The sequence below is a fragment of the Pieris rapae genome, chromosome 22 (assembly GCF_905147795.1).
Source record: "Pieris rapae chromosome 22, ilPieRapa1.1, whole genome shotgun sequence".
NCBI classification, from domain to species: Eukaryota; Metazoa; Arthropoda; class Insecta; order Lepidoptera; family Pieridae; genus Pieris; species Pieris rapae.
This window is the reverse complement of record NC_059530.1, coordinates 6,012,328-6,033,991: the sequence shown is the minus strand read 5'-3', so window position 1 is coordinate 6,033,991 and position 21,664 is coordinate 6,012,328. Positions and strand designations below refer to the sequence as shown.

At 32.5% G+C, this 21,664-nt stretch overlaps 3 protein-coding genes across 7 annotated transcripts; 1 reads left to right on the top strand and 2 right to left on the bottom strand.

Moving 5' to 3' along the window:
* Positions 1-838: 838 nt before the first annotated feature.
* On the top strand, positions 839-13,013 carry LOC110998530. Of its 5 annotated transcripts, XM_022267221.2 has the most exons (6): positions 839-1,005; positions 1,381-1,473; positions 1,685-1,736; positions 4,471-4,519; positions 5,166-5,478; positions 12,724-13,013. In XM_022267221.2, exons 1-6 carry the CDS (start codon positions 930-932, stop codon positions 12,810-12,812), a joined length of 672 nt encoding a protein of 223 aa, XP_022122913.2. In that variant the 5' UTR covers positions 839-929; the 3' UTR covers positions 12,813-13,013. The 5 variants fall into 5 exon arrangements, with proteins under 5 accessions (XP_022122913.2, XP_022122912.2, XP_022122911.2 ...); XM_022267220.2 differs by lacking the exon at positions 12,724-13,013 and having other exon boundaries at positions 840-1,005; positions 1,381-1,407; positions 5,166-5,795; XM_022267219.2 differs by lacking the exon at positions 12,724-13,013 and having other exon boundaries at positions 841-1,005; positions 5,166-5,795.
* On the bottom strand, positions 5,655-7,622 carry LOC110998531 (growth-blocking peptide, long form). The gene has a single exon (XM_022267225.2). It carries the CDS (start codon positions 6,627-6,629, stop codon positions 6,153-6,155), a length of 477 nt encoding a protein of 158 aa, XP_022122917.2. The 5' UTR covers positions 6,630-7,622; the 3' UTR covers positions 5,655-6,152.
* On the bottom strand, positions 13,009-20,561 carry LOC110998532 (osteocalcin 2). The gene is made up of 5 exons (XM_045633021.1): positions 20,431-20,561; positions 19,251-19,284; positions 16,729-16,839; positions 15,082-15,177; positions 13,009-13,264 (listed from the first exon to the last, which is right to left on the bottom strand). The coding sequence occupies exons 1-5, from the start codon at positions 20,526-20,528 to the stop codon at positions 13,226-13,228; spliced, it is 378 nt and encodes a 125-aa protein (XP_045488977.1). The 5' UTR covers positions 20,529-20,561; the 3' UTR covers positions 13,009-13,225.
* Between the last annotated feature and the right edge of the window lie 1,103 nt (positions 20,562-21,664).

The window sequence follows — 21,664 nt, the reverse complement described above, 5'->3', positions numbered from 1 at the left end:
GACTGGACCGATTTAGACGAAATTTTTTGTGTGTGTTCAAGGGGATCTGGGAATGGTTTAGATTCACAATTTTGTCCGCTGGACAATGTTTTTTTAATTAATTTTCAATTTATTAGTTGCTGTTGATTTTGGAATGTTTTACATTGGATCCGACAGACGCCGCTACCATCGCAGTGTCAAATTTTAAATAATATTCGAATGTTAATTTTAGTCTGTCCCGAAATTTAAAAAAAGTTTTGTTATCATTGTGTTATATCGTGTGTGACCATGTGCTGGATCGTTAGATATTGTCATAACATTTGAATAACAATTTTCATCAAAATGGCTTATTAAAAATTGAAATTTTGAAATTAAAGACGTGTAGACAGGACAACGTCTGTCGGATCCGCTAGTTTATTATATATATTTTCCTTATGTTGATTGGGATTGATTGAGGTCCGACACCTTTACTGGTAAGATCTCTTCCATGTTTTTCCAAATATCTGTATCCATAACTTTCTTTCTCTGTTCGCTTCCTGCTAATGAAGCTATGATGTTATCTGCTTTTATCAATATTAAAAAATAACGAGTCGATATGTTTTTATTATCTGACACTAGATGGCTCTATGTGTCTTAAAGAATGTTTCTATTAATGATTAATGTAGGTAAGCAGAACCAGATGGCGCTGTAAGTTCTAAATTTTTGCGGTAAAATAAAATTTCAAACAAATATTAATGAGTAACAGTTACATATAAAAAATGTATAATTGATACAATATATATACTAAACGGTAAAACTTTATTGTCAAGTTCTAGGTAATTTACGTACGTCTAGACATATATAAAGGAGGAAACAATGGCGATCTCAGTCAACCGGTTTCGGAACGAGGAAAAAATAGCTTACTTCACCTTAGAATATTCGTAACAACGTACGTGTTATACGAAAACAAAATGTCATTAAAAGCTACATTAGTTTTATTATGTGCCAGTATTTTAATTAGTTGTGTTGTTGGAAAAACGAAACATGGTGAGTTATTAAAAATTTAACTTAAGAACTCTTTGGACGTACCAAGACAGACAAAGACAAATTTGCAGAGTTTAAGCGTTTAGCCTATTCCAAATTTGAAATGCAATCGTTAGAAATGCGTTCAATTATGACTCATTACATTTTTAATCTGTCCTGACGTTATCATGTTTGAAGATTGTTTATTTTTAATGAAATATTTTAATATTTAGTTTGGAATACTAAACTTCAAATAATTGTAGGTTTGATTTAAAGAACTAATACTGAAATATTGTAAACATAAATACTAAAAGGACTGAAAGTCCTAAAATACTTTATAGAATTCAAAATATTCACATAAATTAACCAACCCATGTTAATAAAATTGTTTTTTTTTAGAACCTGTAAAACAGCCAACCGATGAAGGTAATGATGAGTTACTAAACACAGCAAGAGAACGTAAACCAAGACAATATTCGTCTAATTATCATGGCGAGTAGTCTTCAATATAATATTCAACGTACTATAAGCATCAATTAGTTAATTTGCCTCGATTGACAAAATATTTGAAACTTATAAAACGTATGAATAAGATCTTTCAGTATTTGTTCTTTATCAGCAAAATTTAAATTTAGAATCCTGTATTGACTTTAGAGCCCCCCATGATAATGGGTCTGACACATTTATGTTTATATTATTTTAGGTACTTATGGAACTCAAAATGGCTACGCTTCCCAAGGAACATATCAAGATGTGTAAGTATTTAGGTTAAAAAGTAAAAACAATCAAAATTGATTTATTAGTTATAAGGTGTGAATCTTTAGGTCGTAAAATGCCCCTGCAGTAAATAAAAGAATTAAATTTTTATTAAGACAATTAACACTTGCTAGTGTAAGATTAAGAGTCGTAGCTGAGGTTACTTCTAGAAGCTTAATTAGGCAGTACTGTGTACAACGAATCAATTGAGCGTCTTAGTGTGTAAATTCACCCTACACTAAGCCTGGCTTATGTCAAATCTTTTTACATACGATATGTCTCTAACAAAAGACCTACTTAACTATTAATTTTTCTGATTATTTTTCTCACATTGGTTGCCTAGAAGAGATCGCTCGGAAGCGTTATCGTCCACCTTTTTATTCAATTATGTCAATATTATATTTCTGTATGCAACGAAGTGTTAATAAATATGGTTGTTGATTAGAGATCTACTATACAATGCCACATTATAAGGTCATACATTTGTATCAGTAAGAATTTTTAATTCGTAAATAAAGAAAAAATATCTAGACAATATGAGAACTAAGCAAACATTACTTATGAACAGATGATGCGTCAATCAAATTCCAGATGTATTGGCTTTTTAATGCCTTTTATATCCTGCTTTATATAACTGTCCCAGGATTTGTAGCATGGGGCAAGGCATGATCCGTTTACACAAGTTGAATTATTATTATATTTCTGTGGCGTATGGAAACTTAAATGCAGTAGTGATTAACAATAAATATTAAAATTAATAAAAAAAAATTATTTAAATAAATAAATTATTAGTTAATACTATCACCGTCATAGGAACCACCTATATGAAATTGATTTGAAACCCCAAAATAATATTTATTTATTCACACAAGCAGTGTGTTATTGTACTGTTAAGAAATAAGTGTTCTAAATATGAAAATACTAGAATATAGGTACAACTTGAACATAGATTTCCATGCCACCTAGACCTAACTTTACGATGTCGAATTTATGTGTTGATGTGCGCGCGCATCGTAAAAATTCACTCTCATCATTTTCTCCATCGCGTCAAAAGAAGTATAACTTCAATAATTGTTTTAATTATAATGCTTTAAAATTATGTAAGCACAAACAAGTTCCTACATAATATAAAATTATAAAAATATTTATTTTACAAATTAAATTGTAATGTCAGTAAACAATGACTTCATTATGGATCAGAATCCCTCATTCGCGAGTTAGAGTTTCATCGTTATACTTGTACAATGTGTAAATTTGCATATGTATATATGTACATATATTTTATATATTTAATATATAAAATACACGCAGATCCACGTGTCTACTTACGTATAAGGTAAGCAATTAATATACAAAATTTGGGTATTACCCGGTCAAAATTCACATAAAATTAATCAAACTATTTTAACATTGAATGGGAAATATTTAGTATGTTTAATGTTTTGTTTATAATCAAAGGCTGACTAAAATTTTAGTAAAAACACGTCCGTGAATTTAAATGTGCAAAATGAAAGAGCACGACATGAGGATAATGTACCCGTCTCATTTGTGCGTCATTGTTGCAAATATTATTATCAGCAGATTTTAGTAGTTTTTTTTTATATTCTTAGAATAGATTGTATATATCTATTTATATATTATTAAAGTACACCAAATCGCTACTATAAAATTATTTTAGTTAGTATATGTTACAAGCTATGTAGTTTAAAATTATCATGAAGATAAATTTTACAAAAAATTATATTTCATTTTATTTTCGATAGCACTAGTAAATTGTAATAATGCGGAAAACATAAGTGTATTAGTGTGTTAGAACGGTAAAGCTTGCGACTTTAAACCATAAAGGGGTGTGTTTAAACTCCAGAATCTCACAGTAAACAAGTGATCAAAGATCACGTCCTTGCCCTAAAAATCAATATGTCAGGCGCATACATATTCATTCAATAAACTTAATATTACTAACAATGTGACCAACGTATATAAAATTAATTTAAAATACACATTAAAACATGATGGTCACCATCAGCTAGCCCATATCGTTTACTAGGTTTATTGTTGACTTATTTTGTTTTTAAAATAAAGTCCTCGCATCAAAAGTGACATTTATTTTTTTATTTTTAGCCTTAATTTCCTGATCCACTTATATCAGATTAATCTATGTGTTAGTAAATATTTTTAACAGTTAGTATGTATCAGGAACCCAATCCGGTAAAGGTCTCCTCCAAGGCTTGCCAGCTTTCTCTATCCCGAGCTATTTGCATCCATTAAGGACCCGCGATTGATAACATCATCCCATCGAGCATAAGGTCTGCCTTTTCCTGGTGGGACTCTCCATATAGTTACTGTTTTCGTCCACCTGTGCGCGGGCTACATGACCCGCCTACTTCCACTTCAGTTTTTTTGCGTGGTTTAGAGCATCTATTCATCTATCTTAATCAGAGATCATTAGATAATAATAAGTTTTTATGTGTCTTATCTTGTCTACCTTTTTAATGTTTAGCATGCTCCTTTCCATGCCTCATTGACATATATTTATATTGTTTTTTTGTTTTTTGTTTTTTGAATAAGGATGTATTTTCTTTAGCATCTCTAAAGTCAGTCGGTAATAATATTTTTTATATCCGAAACTATCCCCCTAAACAGAATAACTTTTTACATAAGTTTGATTGCTTAGGTAAACAGTGTTATACATAGATTAAATATGCATTAATTAAAAAATACTTGCCCTTTCAGAGATGGCTACAATCAAGGCGTACAGAATGGTTATGATGGCTATGGACAGGTTAGTTTTATACCTTAACTTTTTTGTAAGCGTTTAGTGTTCCTATCAAATTTGGGTGTCAGACTTACACCTGTTTAGTTAAGATTTTATAAACTAGATTTAGAGGACTTTTTTAAATAATTATACTATTATTTCTTATTAATAAAGCCGATCCAATGCTTTTTATACCTTTTTTGATGCAGTTTGACTTATGATTGTATTTAAAGTGCTAAAAAAGAGTTATGTTCTATAATATTTATATTGTATGTTACCAGACATAATGTATATGTCACTGGAATCTAAATTCCCTAGGAAATTCGTAGGATTCTGTACAAGAGATAAATTGTATTCTTTTACGGCCACATTTTCGCAAAATTATCAGTTTGTGACGTCTAGTGGTAAATTTATAAACTAACGGATATTCATTAGTAAGATTCTAAACGCATAGATTTAGTTAATTGAGAGACTTATTCAACCAATCAGAGCGCAAACTATGCCGTTTGGCTATTGCTTGCATATTTTTTACGTGTGACTTCGGTAATCAATTTGCGAAAATGTGGGCTAAAATAGTACAACTTATCTCTCGTTTAGAATGCTACGAAATTATATTCCTGTAACATATAAAATATTGTGTAGCTAACGTATTAATGGTTATTTCATTTTCTAGCAAAACAGGAACCCTGGATACATATCAGGTCAAGTCAGACCAGGTGAAACAGTCTCCATCGGCAATGGTCGTGGCCACACAAACGTAGTCGGTATAAACTCCGCCGGTGACACAGACTACTACGTCGGCTACAGTGATGGAGGAGTTAACACCAATACTGGATATTATCAAAGATACCCCACCAAAAAAGGTCAAAGTGGAATCATTGTTAACAAAAGGCCTGATGGTCAAGACGATGTCATCTTATGGAATGCCAATGGCAATAAGCAGAATTCAATATCAGTTAATAAAGATGGAGCTCAGTTATATTCAGGTAATGCTTATGATACCACTTACCAAACCTACAACCAGCAATCCAATACACCAAAATATCAACAAGGTTATGGTAAGCCGACAGGTAGAAATGCTTACCAGTCATCATCATCATCCATCTATAGCCAGCAAGACCAGGTCTATTTAAATTCACAGCGATACAAATGATTGGTCTTATAATAGAAGTTGTGTATCTTCTTGTAAATATTAAAAAAAAACATTGTTTACCCTATTAAAACTAACAGAGACTGTGATTAGATATTGCTTGATCTAAGCGTAAATAATTTCTTAATTTTGGATTAAAAGCTTTGTTATAAATTTGCATTTTAATTTTGTTTAAATTATAACCTAACAATCATTTAATTTGCCTCAATATTTTATATTCATGTTTCATCTTATTATATGTATGTAAGAGTTATTATTGAACACTATTTAACCAATCACTAAAATCTTTTATATATTTTAATTCAATATTCAAGTAATAATATACATTGCATCAGCTTTTTACATCTAAATAAAACTCATTTTTATAGTTATATACATTTAATTTTAATTATTAGTACATAAAATAATTACGTTTACATAAGCTTCCACTTTTCCAAATATATAATTAAATCATACATATTTAGACGTTGGTGAGATAGAATTTTATTAGCTTCGTTCAATAGCTACTTATTAAAAAGTAGGCTTGCATCGACCGTCTGCAGTTTTCTTAAAACCAGTTGCACAACCACCAGCAAAGTTCTCTCGTCCATCTTTATCATCGTTCGTTTTATTACTTGCAATAGTTGTACTGGGTTCTGTATAACTTTCTGTGGGCTTGGCTTCAGTTTTTTCTGTTGGAAACGCGATGCCACTACTAGGTGACTCAATATTAATAGCCTCAGTTGACTTTTCTGTAGTAACGAATTCGGTTTTATCAGAATGATGAGGTTTTTCAACTTCACTGTTCTTCTCTGTTGTTGAAACTTTCACTGGGTCTGGAATTGTGTTTTTCGAATGATGATCATCTTTAGGATGAAGGACATTTCTTATATCTTCCCTTATGGTGTGTGCTTTCTCGTGGATGGTTCCAACGACGTCCTTGAGGAGGCCTCCATGAGTAGAACACAGAAGAGCACCAACGCAAAGAATTAAAAAGTAACTTTTCATTTTCAATTTAAATATTGCTTGTACAGTATAGTAATCTCGACTGTGTGTCGTATAGCTCTACTTTGACAAAGATATGTACGTAACCTTTTAACCTTATATTTCCAACGAAAGCGATAATGCAAATATATTGCTTCTTAGAATAAAAATATTCTGATTATTTTATCATTCAATTTACATTTCATCATCAGTGTCTTTTTAACTTCGTTTAGAATAAAAAGCAAATTCATTGTTCGTTCGTTTAGAGTAAAAAGCAAAGTTTAGAGCAAATTTAATGGAAATACCGTTTGTTATATGTCAATTCTTATAAATATTTATTTAACTAATAATGCGCAGCGAAAATAAATAATGAGAACCATTTTACCATTGGACATTACTTTTCATATTCTGGTTATTCAAGATCGTTTGGGCCATACTGACTCATACGTCTTCCATCCCTGGTTACATTTAAGCCCTTCACACTCTCTGAACTTATCAGGATTATCTTCTCCGTTAGATTGAATTAATTGAAGAATTGCCTTATTTCTATAATTTTCTTCATTATGATAAATTATGTTTCTTATGTACAAATGAATCCGTATTCTACTATTTCTTTCAAGAAATCTTAAATCACTAAAGTGTTAGCCCAATATATATTTTTTTATAATTTTACAAACTTTACAATAACAATCTGGACTGATGTTAAAAAACAGAAACGTCATATTTTATAATTGATAAATCTCAAAATATCTCACAGAGGTTACAAAAATATGTTATCTTTATTCTAAAATGTTCCATAATTTTTGTTTTGTTCTAAGATTTAACGCTTCATTTTTGACATTATTAATTAATGGTGACCTCCAAAATTGTACAATCAGGTCGCAAAGCAGACCACGTCCGAAGCTCCTCATGAATTTAATATTTAACATGTGAAAACTATATAAGCAATGTACATTGCTAGACACGCTCTCAAAACCGTTATCTCTGGCCAACAGATGATATGTCATTTTATATACACTTAATTAGAACTAGCTAGTTTTTTTTATTCTAGTCTTAACGTATTACTCCAATTGACTGAATACATATGGAACATACTTTCACAATTGCTGCCTACATTTTCCCCAGTCATCTCTTCTATACCCATCTGCGCAAGCCAAGTTTGGCACCCTTATTATCTGTGATGCATCTAATTTAATCTTCGTAGTAGAGGTGGCTTGACGAATCCTCTCATGGAAGTTAAACGGCACACCATCCTCGGCAGTACACAATATAACAAGAAGGAGCACAAACTTTACGTCCATTTTAACGAGAAGTACTAAACAAACTGCGTCACTGATAAACTACCATGGTCTTCTACATACACCATTTTTATCCATCACACTTCCATCTTCACAGGACAGGATGTTTGGAGGCACGTCAATCATCTTCGTTTGAGGTGTGATTCCGTCTTTTTTCGTCGTAGTTTCGACCTCACTTGCACGGATCGATAACTTTAGAAAATCCTTTATGGGGTTAGCGAATATCCCAATCAGGTCCTCGAGAGAGAACGGAGCTGCGTCTGCGCATAAGGAATACAGAATAATATGGAGCACAAGTAGTTGTAGCGGACGCGTCATATTACAAGAATAGATTCGCTATTAACGCTAATCAGTTTCTGGCCAGTCACGGGGACCTTGTTATCTAATCAGTTATTGATTAATATTTAACCCCGTTTTACTAGTACTTTGAGTTTTATTTTGCTCTTAAAAACTAAAATGTGTATGTTAATCGAAATAATTTAACCAATCACTTTAAACCGAAATGATTACTTACATTATTTTTTTATTTTTTTTTTATTATAAAGATTTTTATTTTTTTGCCGATATGCGACTAATTGAGTATTTATTTAGTAATAATTATATCTTAGATATCAGATCATAAGATATGATATGAGATCATGAAATTTAGTAGACATACAATAGTGAGTCTGTAAACTACTATATGAAGCCATACCATGTGAGGTGCCTTGTCTTGATTTGTCGGTTTAACTGTTAGGTCTCACATCTGATTTGTAGACAGTCAACACCGAACCATGCTTTACATTAAACCCAAAGGATCGGGACAGTTTGATTAAATAACGTATTCGGGTCATCAATATATTATGACAAAAAATAAAAGAACTTTAAAACTACATTTAGGGTTCCCTGTCTCATTAAGTGGGCTGAAATAGTTCGCTTTTTGTTAAAGATTTTATTAGTCAATTTAGTAGCCCTTAGATCGATACGATTATAGTGGTCATACAATTTTCTGAGGCAAAATTTTTTATACAGTACGATTTGCGTTTACCCTCAAAATAGGCTTTAGCACAAAAAATTTTTTAGGTTTGAGTTGGCCTAGTGGCTTCAGCGTGTGACTTTTATACCTGAGGTCGTAGGTTCGATCCCCGGCTGTGCACCAATGGACTTTCTTTCTATGAGCGCATTTAACATTTGCTCGAACGGTCAGGGATCGACATGTCTTAGACCGAAAAAGTCGACGACGTGTGCCAGGCACTGGAAGCTGATCACCTACTTGCCTATTAAATTAAAAAATCATCATGAAACAGATTCAGAAATCTGAGGCCAAGACCTAAAGAGGTTGTAGCGCCATTGATTTATTTAGTTCTGAGAACAGAAAGACTTGGGGCTAAATAGGCACGACGCCAGCCAATAAGAATAAATACATGTTAAATACATAATATGCACATTTATTTAACACTTTTTACATGACAGGTTGTTAAATTCAATTCAGTGTCTCAATGTAAAAAATAATAAATCTGTGGCTATTTAGAGTAGGTACTTTTTATTCATCGCTGTAAAAATCTCGTTAGCAAAGCTCGCAATACAGGCTCGGCTCACTGATTTCATCTGTTCGCGAAAAATATAGTTAATTTTACGCTCATGACTGACCAAACATTTCATATAAAACCAAGAGTTTGAAAAGTTTAAGCATAATTATGAAACCTCCTTGCTTTGTTTAGTTAATTATTTTTGTACGAACGAAAATAAGGGAATAAAGTTATGAGGAAAATAGATGAGAACTTTGTTTCATCGGGAATCGAAGTCGCAAATTGCTTTATTAACGGGTTTTTTAAACTACTTTGCTCACAGGAGGGGGCCGATAGCTGGCCATGCGTCATACTCGTGAACGGGTGCTACTTGTGGTGAATGGTCGTCCTTGAATTCGTGTATGCGGTGATATTAGTTGTTTCTACTACGTATTTGCGTGTTATTCTCACAAGTATGTAAGTGTGTGCTCTTTTTCACCATGCCTCCTGCTGATAGAGGACAAATCTTTGTTTTTAATTTATTTTATTATTCTTTGTTACTCAAGATGTCATATGGAACATGGTGTAATTACAAACGTTGTGTAAAAGAAAAACTTGGCGATTCAAAAGAGTGGCGGAGAGTTTATTGCCAGTTCTTCTCGTCCGTTCTACGCCCTTGATTTGACAACTGGTAGTAAATGTAAAATTAGAAGCATTTAATGTATATTTCTTTTTTTGACGTTCATAAGTATACATTATGTTACCTACAAAGAAACCTATAAATGATTTTTGAATTTGAATTGAAAACATAAAAAACTATTATTAAAACATGATGTGCTTTTTGTCTCAACACAAATGACAAAATTAGTTTATACCACACAGTACTGAAAGATTGATTTGCCAGTTACTTGGCTGGGAAAACTTATGGCTAGGTTCTTGCCATTCGCAAAAGCAAGCAAAAACATGTCTTAATTAGTCAATTTACCGAAAACATTCATTGTTACATTATGTATGTATGACGGCCTAAACATTTCTAAATAATCCAAGTATCTTATTCACTCACTCAAAGTTTTTATAGTAAACAATGTCTTTACATAAAAAGCACCGTGTCAAAAGTATTCAAATCTAAAATTGCCTCAAAAATGATTTAAATTATTGAATTATCCCACCTAATTACTATTACCATCAAAAACGAAAAACAAACACCCTTTTTACTCTTACTTTTTTTACCCACCACTACTAGTTGACATGTCGAACGACGCTTCGCGGTCATTTGGAGCAAAAGCTAAAAATTTATAAAGCTAATGCTAAAATTAGCCTCCAAAAAGCTTGGTGTGCTCGGCAAGGCAGAACGGTACTTCTCTCCGGGCCCCCGTATGCAACTGTATGAATCGCAAGTTCAGTCCCACATGGAGCCTCTTTCACCTCTCAGCTTGCAAGTACCAGCTCCTTCCACTTGACCGTATTCAACGAAGAGCGGTTCGAATCGCCGACGATCTGCACAGGTCTAAATAAATTGCGGATAAAAATAATTACTCAATGACATAAATTAATAGCAAAATATTGATTCTCATCGTTTTATTGTAAAGCCATTCCGATGATAGTAAAATCCCAAACATCCTTTGATAATGTTGCCGCTTAATGAAATATGTTGGAAACGCAATGTGAGCATCAAAGCTATTTCATAATTAAAACAACCCCTTTGGATCATAATATCAGAAACCAAATTTCAGCCAAAGACTGTATTGGAACAGTGACAAGTTTATATATTAATAGATTATTTAAAACAATTTACACGAACACTAACGTATCTAATTAAATAATCGCTATTAGCTATTTTTGCCTAATAAATCCACGGCTGTTTAACATGTTGAAATAATGAATTTGACTGTAATTATATCGTCCGGTCGTCGATCGTACGGTGAAGAAAGTTCAAGATGTTAATATTTTTTGGCATTGCTTTGTTGTTGCTTTGCTTGTCAAAATCTGTTATAACGACTTCAAAACTCATATTTGGTCTTTAAGGCCGATAGTCGTATCGTCGTACATCCGAACCCAATAATTAATCCACAATAAATTGTTTTCAATCTGAGATCTTAACGTGACAGTCGATCTATCTCATATCTGCATCCCAATAACCAAACCCTACGTAGAAAATCCATTATTGGCGACGGATAGAATGCAATCTCATTCTTCTCTTCTTTTATTCTCTTCTTCTTACATTCATTTTTGATTGTCTGTGTTCAAAAGATATCAAATAGCTTTTTAAAATGTCATTTTCATACAAAGGTCTATCCACATACACCGATATATATCGACAGGTGGTCTTATCAACTGAATAAAGTAACTTCACCTATGTTTATAAAACAAGTCAAAAATTTAGTTCCCTATTTCTTTTACATACTGTGTATGTCATATTATCGGCTAAAGTCTAAGTAGGTCGTTTTGAACAAGATGGCGAAGGATATTTCGCATGAACATTTGAGTAGAATTCAAATTCAACGCACATTCGGTCAGAACGTTTCACCTGCCATAGTTTATTACCTATTCAACGGACTCGTACAAATAAAATTGTATAATGCATAAGCGAATGGCGAGTTTGATTTACGAGGGAGCGGGCAGCCTCCAGAGTAACGTGCTGAATAACTAACGCAGTACCATTTTAGTGTTAAATTGTCTTCATTACTGGGCTAAAATGTTAAAATTTCTGGTGTTTAGTGATACCCATAGACACTTATATAGAGGGCTCTCAGTGCGTTGCCGAACTGTTAAACTTTTTAACTTTAAACCATTTTGGACTAAATTTATTAGCAACGGGGATTGCCTATCATTTGATTGGCTTTTAAATATTTTTATTCATAAGTAACGTGTTATTTTTATTGTACTCTACTCTATGTTGCTGTTTCTTTTTCTTTGTTTCACATCAGGGTTGCCTGGAAGAAATCGCTTGTAAGTGATAAGGCCGCCCGTTGCTTTATAACTTTTCTAACCTGTCTTTTTTTTATTTTTGTTATGTGTATGTTGAATAAGTCAATAAAGTATTTATAAATAAATACATTGCCGTTCGCAATATGGGTCGTGTAGATAATAATGTAATGGTCCAGAAGATGAATTAAGCTAGTATCTCCTGACATAGTAACTAAATTTAAGAATCTACTACTTAACAAACAAATTAAATTAAATTTTCTTTTGATAAATGCAACCATTCCATTCCACGTTGGGAACCACTGCTATAAATGGACTGTACAATACAAATTATACATTCTAATGCATGTCTCAAACAAAATCTTTAGCTTTCTATGGCCACCGTATTGAATGTATTTTGTTTTCTAGATTCCGGTGCAGGGTCCTCTTTCAAACCTAAGATTATACTTAGTACATTAGTGGCTGGGATCGCGAATATTCTATCAAGAAGGCTATAAGAGGAATCTCATTTGTAGTATACATAATACGTAGTACATAATCAGCTTTTTCCTTCCTATCCGTTTCTTAATTAACTGTGTTTGTAACTAACCATCCGTTTGTAGACCATGCTAACAAATATTTTTTTTAATCTACAATTTATAACAAAGCATTGTGAAAAGTTAGTAAAATTTTACTATAATAAAACATACAAACTATAATATATCTTTTATTCTCTTAGTAATTGGATATCCTACTTTTTCTATACTAATTTATCAAATGCAATTTATAGTTGGAAACAATTTTATTTAAAATATATAATATAGACAGTCTTTACTTCTTCATGCCGGCTTATATAGGTCGAGGGAGTTCAAGTAAATTTATATTCCTTATATTATCATCAGCTGTTCATCATCGAAGCGGACCATCATAATTAACAGGTGCTGCACTTAAAATGCTTGGCCTTCTTGCGCTGAAAATGTAATTTTCCAATAATTTTTCTAATAACCCATTTACAATTTCAAAAAAAATTAACACAGTATGAATTTACTCTCTAAAACTAGAAGAATAAATTATTATAATTATTTCCAGAAAATTGGATTTCGGTGTCTTAACAAAGTAGATAGCAAATGCTGTACAGATTCACTTCCGGTTAAGTGAGCCAGTGGGTGCCTGAAGGCATATCTGCTAATGACATATTGTACTCCTTTTGTTTAAAAAGTCAAAATTAAAATGTGAAATCTTTGAAATGAGTTAAATTATACTAAAATGCATGCACTAATTAGTACTAATATTATGCAATTAACATGCTAATTCTTACTCCGATATGCAATAGTATATTTCATTACAAGTGCGGAAAGCCTGTCATTGCAACGAGTTCCGACGAATGTCTACCCGAGCCGAGGCGCAGCCGAAGGTGAGGGTTGACAGTCGGGACAAGTTGCAATGACGGTTCCGCACGTGTACTGAACGACTATTTTTAATACAGTTGCGAAAAAATTAAGCGATTTAATTAAACTATTTGCTTTTTTTCTATTCTCTCTACGGAATAAATTCGTTGCACGTAGATATGTAGCGACTTATATGTTTCCGGTAAATTGTTCTCCGAAGCATTTTATGCAATTATACTGCGTTCGGGTGGTATTCATTCAAATAAAATATCGTCGAAATTACTCATATTGTGCAACAAATAACTCAACTCGAAAGAACATTTTTGGAAAATGGCGCCAACCGCAAAGAATATGAGCAAAGCTTGTTTTTTCTTTTCTTCACCCATTCTGGGTAGGCAAAGGGAACATGGCCCATACAGCCAATTCTTCAGTAGACTATTTTTATTGAAAGAAAACCAAATCTAACTCATTGAGTCCAATCATTAAATCTGATATTTAAACAAATAGTAGCTTCTTTTTAAAATATATGCATGAATCATAAAAACTTCTGTGATTTTTTTTAGTAAAAACTTCATGGTTAGTTTTTTCTTTTTAATATTTTTTTTATTGATATGAAATAAAATAAACCTAACCTAACTTATTGAATCCAATTATTAGTAAACTTTTTAAAAATACGTATTTGCATATATTATAAAATTCTTTTTAATATTTTTTTAATTGATATGAAATGAAAAGAAACCTAATCGAACTTATTGAATCCAATTATTATAATATTTAGAAATCATATATCATAAAAACTTCTATGAATCTTTTTAATAAAACCTTCGTGGTTGGTTTTTTCTTTTTAATACACATTGTTTTGACAGTTGGCAAAGAAAACGCACGAGTGCGGGAATGGCAAAGAAAAAGCACGAGTGTGTAATAGCCCACTTTCCGAACGCTATACCTCCCTGCAATATGCCACTTTTTGAGCAACTGTATTAAAAAATACTTATCAGGCCCAACCTTACTCAGTGTGTTTCAATTTGAAATCCCTGAGAGCTGAACCCGTGACTGCATGATCTTCAGTGATATACTAATATACTTATAGGACATGTACACAGTCCGCTATAAATTTGCGGCCGAGCTTTAAGATAACGCACGCGGGTAGGCGTTTATACAAAAGTACTACCCTCTTTTTTATTTGATTATGCGTTTGAAACTTTTTGCAATGTAATGACGGTTGAGGAACTATGAAGATACTGTATGTTTATACCAATAATAAATACAAGTAACTGTATTTAACGTGCCGTTAGAGGGCGAATGTCCTCTGGGCCAGCTCATAAAGGATCTAAATATAGTTTGAAAAACCTTCTTATAACGAAATAAATGAAATAGAAGATTATATAAGAGCACATACATCATGATGCGATTCCCTTGTGTCTTCTTCAGACGATGAGGATGAAGAGGAAGACGATGACGACGAAGAAGATGAAGAGCTTTTATCGTTTCGATTCTGAAATATAGACAATTAAAACATGAAACGCTATTTTATTGAATGCGATGTTTATAGATGTTTTTTTATTAACGTGATAAAACTAATGATGTTCTAAAGATCACTTTAATGGTAAATAATCCAATTAAACCTATAGGAATAATATCCTCTATATAATAATAACAAAATAAATTAATAAGCAGTATATATGATTTTTTAAAGTCTGATGCAACTGGTTAGATATTGTTAAAACCATCTACTTCCTTATACAACCTACTTATTACAATATTCATACAATGCAAAATATAAGGAAATTCTAAGAATAATTCTACAAAAACAAATTCGACTAATAGTACGTCAAACTCGAAGAATGAACAAACCGCAGATTATATAAATCATACAACAGGAACAGAATACGTCATAAAAATAATTATATTACAAAACACAAACGGGTTCGGTGGCTGTTGATACACAATTGTATATTAAAATTGTAAGCCTTGAGTACCTCGTTTCCATACATTCTTACCGTGAAAGCAGAGGCCTATCATAGCTTTGTTGTAGTAAGCCCGCTACGAGTCGCAATAAATCATTGATCGAAAATTTTCTCGCGTCAGGTTCATTTTCACGTGTAACAAGAGTTTTAGATTTGCCGCAAATTCTCAAAAACAAATGACAAATGAATGCAATATGCTACATTAGGTTACCAAAGAGTTCTAAAATTGAAATTCAAAAAAAGTTTTCATTAGTGATGTTTCTAACTGGCCAGTTCTAAACATTTTCTGTGTTACCCACATACAGCGGGGGTTGCCTCAAAGGTACTCTACCTCAGGGATCAAACTTATTAATTTTTTATCTATCATTTTTTGTATTATTATTGTTAAGTAAAGAATATTGTAAATACTGAATATTTGTGTGTTGTATAATATTATTAGTTTCGATAATCTGTAAAAAAGTAGAAAAGTAGAAAATTATTTATAGTAGACAGGAGTCGAGTGAGGTCATCTAATGTGCCAGTCGCCTGCGAATCCCTTCTAACCTTTCACTAAAGAACCGATCAAAAATTACAAATAACACTTATTATATTTAATATAGATTTAGAACGAAGGGCCACTAGATATTTTTATGAAGTTCAGAAACACTCCAATTTGTTTTGAGAATGTTCGCGTTAGCGGGTTACTTCAAGCGAGGATGAATTGCGGCTCTAATGAGCAATAATGTCGAAACTGCCTGCCCAACTTCCACTTGAAACTTTATATTTCGAGAACCATGTTTTTATAATTAATACACCTTTTTTAGGTAATCGGCAAATTAATGGTAATGTTTTTAAGAATTTACACATTTTCGTTCTAACTGATCGTGCACATACAGTCGACAGATATGTTTTTTTTTAATATTCAGACTTTATATGCAGAGAATTTTTCATGGTGAAGGATATAATTAGCTTGATATAGTGTGCTCAGCCACTGAGGAATTATTTGGCAATTTTTGAGAATAGGAAATATTTACAAGTATGGGCCACTAAATAGCTAATATTTGAACAAGATAGGTACTATATATATCAATTAAAATTACCTTGTTACAATCATTTCCTTCTTCAGACGACGACGACGATGATGACGATGATGATGATGAAGAGGAGTCATCATCTTGACATTTTATTGCAGCACCTCGTACTATTACGATCTGAAAATATTAATCAAATGAAAGCTTGGGGATGTGCTTGTTACATATTACATATAATACCATATTATATGTAATATGTAACAAAACAAGAAAAGCTGATTTAAAAATTTAGAAGCTTTATTTGTCACCCAATATGATGCTGGGTATCTTGGACCTATGAAAGTAGCATAGGTTACTATGCTACTTACATACATACGTCATACAATTAAAAATTGTTTAATTAATGTGATATAAATCTGTGTACTCCCGAAAATTGCAGAGATAGAAGGGGATGACCCATACAATAAATTAATATATATTATAAATGTATAATATTTATTATTCTGTAATACTGTACAACTGTTTGATCTATTTGCTGAACATCTTTCAGTTTGTTAATTTAACGGCTAATTAAGCGACCAATTGTAATAGCCTAACTTTATATTAAGTGTTATAGCCTGCGCCTGAGTGTCAAATAAAAACCTATTATACTATTTAATTACATACAATACACAAAATTATCCTCTGTATTATCCTAACATATTATTTAGACATACACGAAAACACATATCTGTATGGACATAGAATGATGTCTTTATCTGTTATATTATATATTACTTAACAGACGAGTCGGTGCTCTGTTCTGTGCCAGATACGACTTTTAGGTTTTAATCTGATTCCTCACCGTGTTTTCGTTCACCGAACGAGCGTTAGTTAAATGCGTTCATAGAACGTAAGGTGCACAGCCGGGAAGTGAACCTACGACCTCAGAAATGAGAGTCGCATAAAATAAACCAAAATTGCTACAGTTATTCTTAAAAGGATGCATAATCTTTCACGCTTGCAATACAGCGAAATTAATCAAGTTACCAAATATACATTGGATTAAACAACTTTGTTATCGACTCGAATAAACAAAATAAAATCAAAAGGAACATTGGCACAATACCCAAACTTTTTAAAATTGTTTTAATTAATTTTTAATTAGTTTTATTATTACTGTGTAGGTTAAGAAAACTGTAACTACTGCAAATTTGATTGTTATAATTACTAATAAACACAAACAAAATAACTAGATCACATATTAAACTTTAACCTATTTTGATAAAGATGTTTATCTAAAAACCTTGAATCTATATATGTATATGTGTATAACGACGTAATATACTACATAAAATGCATTTATAAGAATATATGCAATATAACAGAATAGTCTCGATAGAAAACTCATAGAATTTCTTTTAACTGAGTTATAGTTAAATTTATATAATTGTGTTTTTTATAATAATAGTTTTATATATGGACGATTATATTATTTATTCAAATGATCGCTTCAGTTATATTTGTTTAATTATAATAAATAATTAAATTCAATCTAGTAAATTTATTTATTTACTTACACTTGGTTACCAAGCGTTCTCTTCCAGACAATTCCTTAAAAAAAACATGATAAGGAAAGTGCGAGAAATAACCAAATCTTAATAAAACCAACCTTAATGTAAAGTAATACAAAACGGAAATATAGTAAACTAAACTAAGGCCTAATCTTACGGATTCATGAATACAATAGAAAAGAAATAGAAGAATCATAAAGTTCACGATTGACCAGGATAGAATATAAAATGATCTAAGAAGGGTTTATGAGATTTTAATAAATCAAATGGATTTGTTTTGCCCGCAAATTATATTATAGTTATTAATATGTTTCATATTAATATCACCAAGTGCACATTCTTTCTTCATCTGAAGAACTATTTTGAATAGATTCTATGACTATTAAAAATAGTTCTTTAGCCAACCTCCATTAAGGATATTACTGAGCTCCTTTTTCCGGAGTACCCAACGAAATATTTTGCGAGAAAGGTTAAATTCCGACATACAAAAGTTCAGAAACCTCTAAAACAGGTTTTTTGGGGAATTTTTGACCACTCGGGGCTGACATGGGAATCCCTAAAAAGATAATAGAACCCAGAATAAGACTGCCTCCCAATTACATGGCGCAAATTTGTTGCCGCTTACTCATTATTGGACGAATCTCCAACTACGCGAAGACAACCTATTATGTGCGAATTTTTAATTTACGTCCAGTACTTTTGGAGCTGATTTTCTTTATTTCGTTATCCTACAGCTACCATTAATAATATATAACACTCGTAAAATTGTATACTAAAGATTTATCCAAAGATGGAATATATAATATTAACAAAATAAGAATCAATAAAAATTTATTTTATCAATTAATACCTGAATCGGCTGTTGTGTGAATATGAGGGTATGTATATGAGGGTATCCTCATGGGATGGGCGGTGGAAGCATATTCTACGATAGCTTAAGCAAATGAAAGGAAGTTCATTGTAATATTTATTATCAAAGCCTGGAGATCATGATCTGCAATGGATCGTGCCAATGACGTGTGAAAAATGTCTATTTACCTCATTACTGCTGTCATGTCGGGAGTGGTGAGTTCTGAAAAATATAGCACAAATAAAACAAATATTTAGATAGTTTTTGGAATTATTACAACTTTTTTAGGTTCGCATCAGATTTATGTTTTTTTCATGTGACAATCTAAAAGGCGAGAAGGTGATCAGCCTCCTGTGCCTGATACACGTCTTCTTTTTGGGTTAGCCAAACCGGCTCCCGCTGTTTTTCTTTACCGGGCGAGTGTTAAGCCGGAGATGGAACTAATAAAAATGCTACTGTTATGGGCCTTAATCACAAGTTCAAAAGTACCGCAGATATAATATATGTATATTTATCCAACGCCGGTTTTCTTCTTAAACATCATAATTACGATTCATATTCCAAAACTTAAATTAAATTTCATTAGCTGTCAAGTCCAACCTGCCACGTCCTCATTTATATGAATGCGAATATGTTAAGCTTGAGAACAGCATTGTACCGTTAGAACAAACAAAATTTTGGGGCAAACGGGCAGAAACCACACCCGCTGTTAAGTGATACCGCCGCCCATGGACACTCAATGCCAGAGGCTTCGCATGTGCCTTTGCCAGCTTTTTAAGAAATTGTATGCTCTCTCGCTCATCTTAAGGGCCTTAGTCGAATTATTTCGGAAATACTTCAGTGGACAGCTGGTTCCACAAAGTTGTGGTGAACGGCAAAAACTTGAAAAACGTTCAGTTGTGGAACGACGGACATCGAGGTGATACGAATTATTTATGACACCTATTAGAGCAATTCCCGGCAGCAGCAGCTGATATAATCTTCATATGGTATTGTGTCCACACCTGTGTGAACATACTCTATATTTTATTTTATATTTAATCATACTATGAAGTAAGAAAGTGCGATACAAAAAGACTTCAACAACACGTCAACCACCTAGCTTCGGTCCTCTTGTAAACGATGGACAGTGTCTACCGGCTGAAAAGGGGGAAATTTGCTGCAGGCTGACATTCTACGAATTACAGAGGGAATAAAAGAAATATAAATCTAATATAAGCGTAAAAAAATAAAAAGCGTTCCCATCATAATAATAATGATAATAATAATAATGGCATAATTGCCATCATTTCTCATAAAATCTGATAAAACCCAAGAGGCTGATTGCAGGTGGATTAAAATTAAAAAAAATAGTCATTTATAACTTACCTATAACACTCCGCTATGGAAGTAACAAAAATCACACCGAATAAAATTAACAGAAATCGATTCATTTTACACAAATGTTTCTTCAGATTTATCAACATGTACTGACGAATTATTTGTTGTTGGCAAGAGGTCGCATTGATTAAATCTTGCAATTGACACACTTAAGTAATTATCATAATATTTATAATGAGACTAGACATTTTCCAGGAGTCCAATTGTTTTTCAATATTCCATAGATTGCACTCCGGAGGACGTTCTATGGAACTACACAGATGATGTGTAGTTCATAATGATCGTCCCTTGCTAACAATGCTGATTAAGAAGCACGTAAAAGTTTCTCCTTGGTTCCTCCTTCTTCGTCACAATGGAGTGAAACTCGTTGCCCGTTTCAATCTTCTCTAGACGTTGGTGGGTTCATATAAGCGCTGGCTATGCAGGCATCTCCTGGACAGACGTGGCCCACAGGCTACATCTTCCTTAACAAACTATCATTATACAAAGATTTAATTTTAAGTATCGCAAGACAGCGAGGAAATGCTGCCAGCGTTAAAGGTACACTGCCACAGGAAACAAACTTTTTAAATTTGCTTAAATAAACCATTATTAATTTTTAATTATAAATATATATAAATGTTGGTCATTATTATACTATGTAGATTAATAATGTATATACTGTATATTGGTTGTTGGAAATCTGCACATACAAAATAACATAGATATTATCCGAGTAGCATCTGACGAACATAGGTTTTTGTTTTTATAATAAATGTATTATGAAGATAATGTTAAATTGAACTATTTTGTAGCGAGTTAAAGTGTGTAATCTCCACCACAATAAAACCTGTGCTTATGGCTTATAAGCTTATAATTTCTAAGGGGTAATTTTCTTAAGTCTCCCCTTCCCCTCTTCCGGGCAGTTTAGGTTTCATTAAGTACTCGCTCTGCTGCCAGCGTTTGAAATTTGGACTAAATTTCTCAATCTGGCCAGACCCTGAATCTACCCTCTGTTTGTCTCAGGACACGCCCACGGGTAGTTGGAGTGAAGATAGGCGACAAAGATGTTAGATATAGAGATTCCGCATGACTTGAAGCCCAAAGGTGAATGGAAGATATACATCACCTTGCTTTCAGTAATGAAGAACACGATTAAAGGATTAACCAATTTTATCATTCCAATTTCCTCAAAATATATAATTTCACCATATTTTCGTAAAGATAATTCCCAAAGGATATT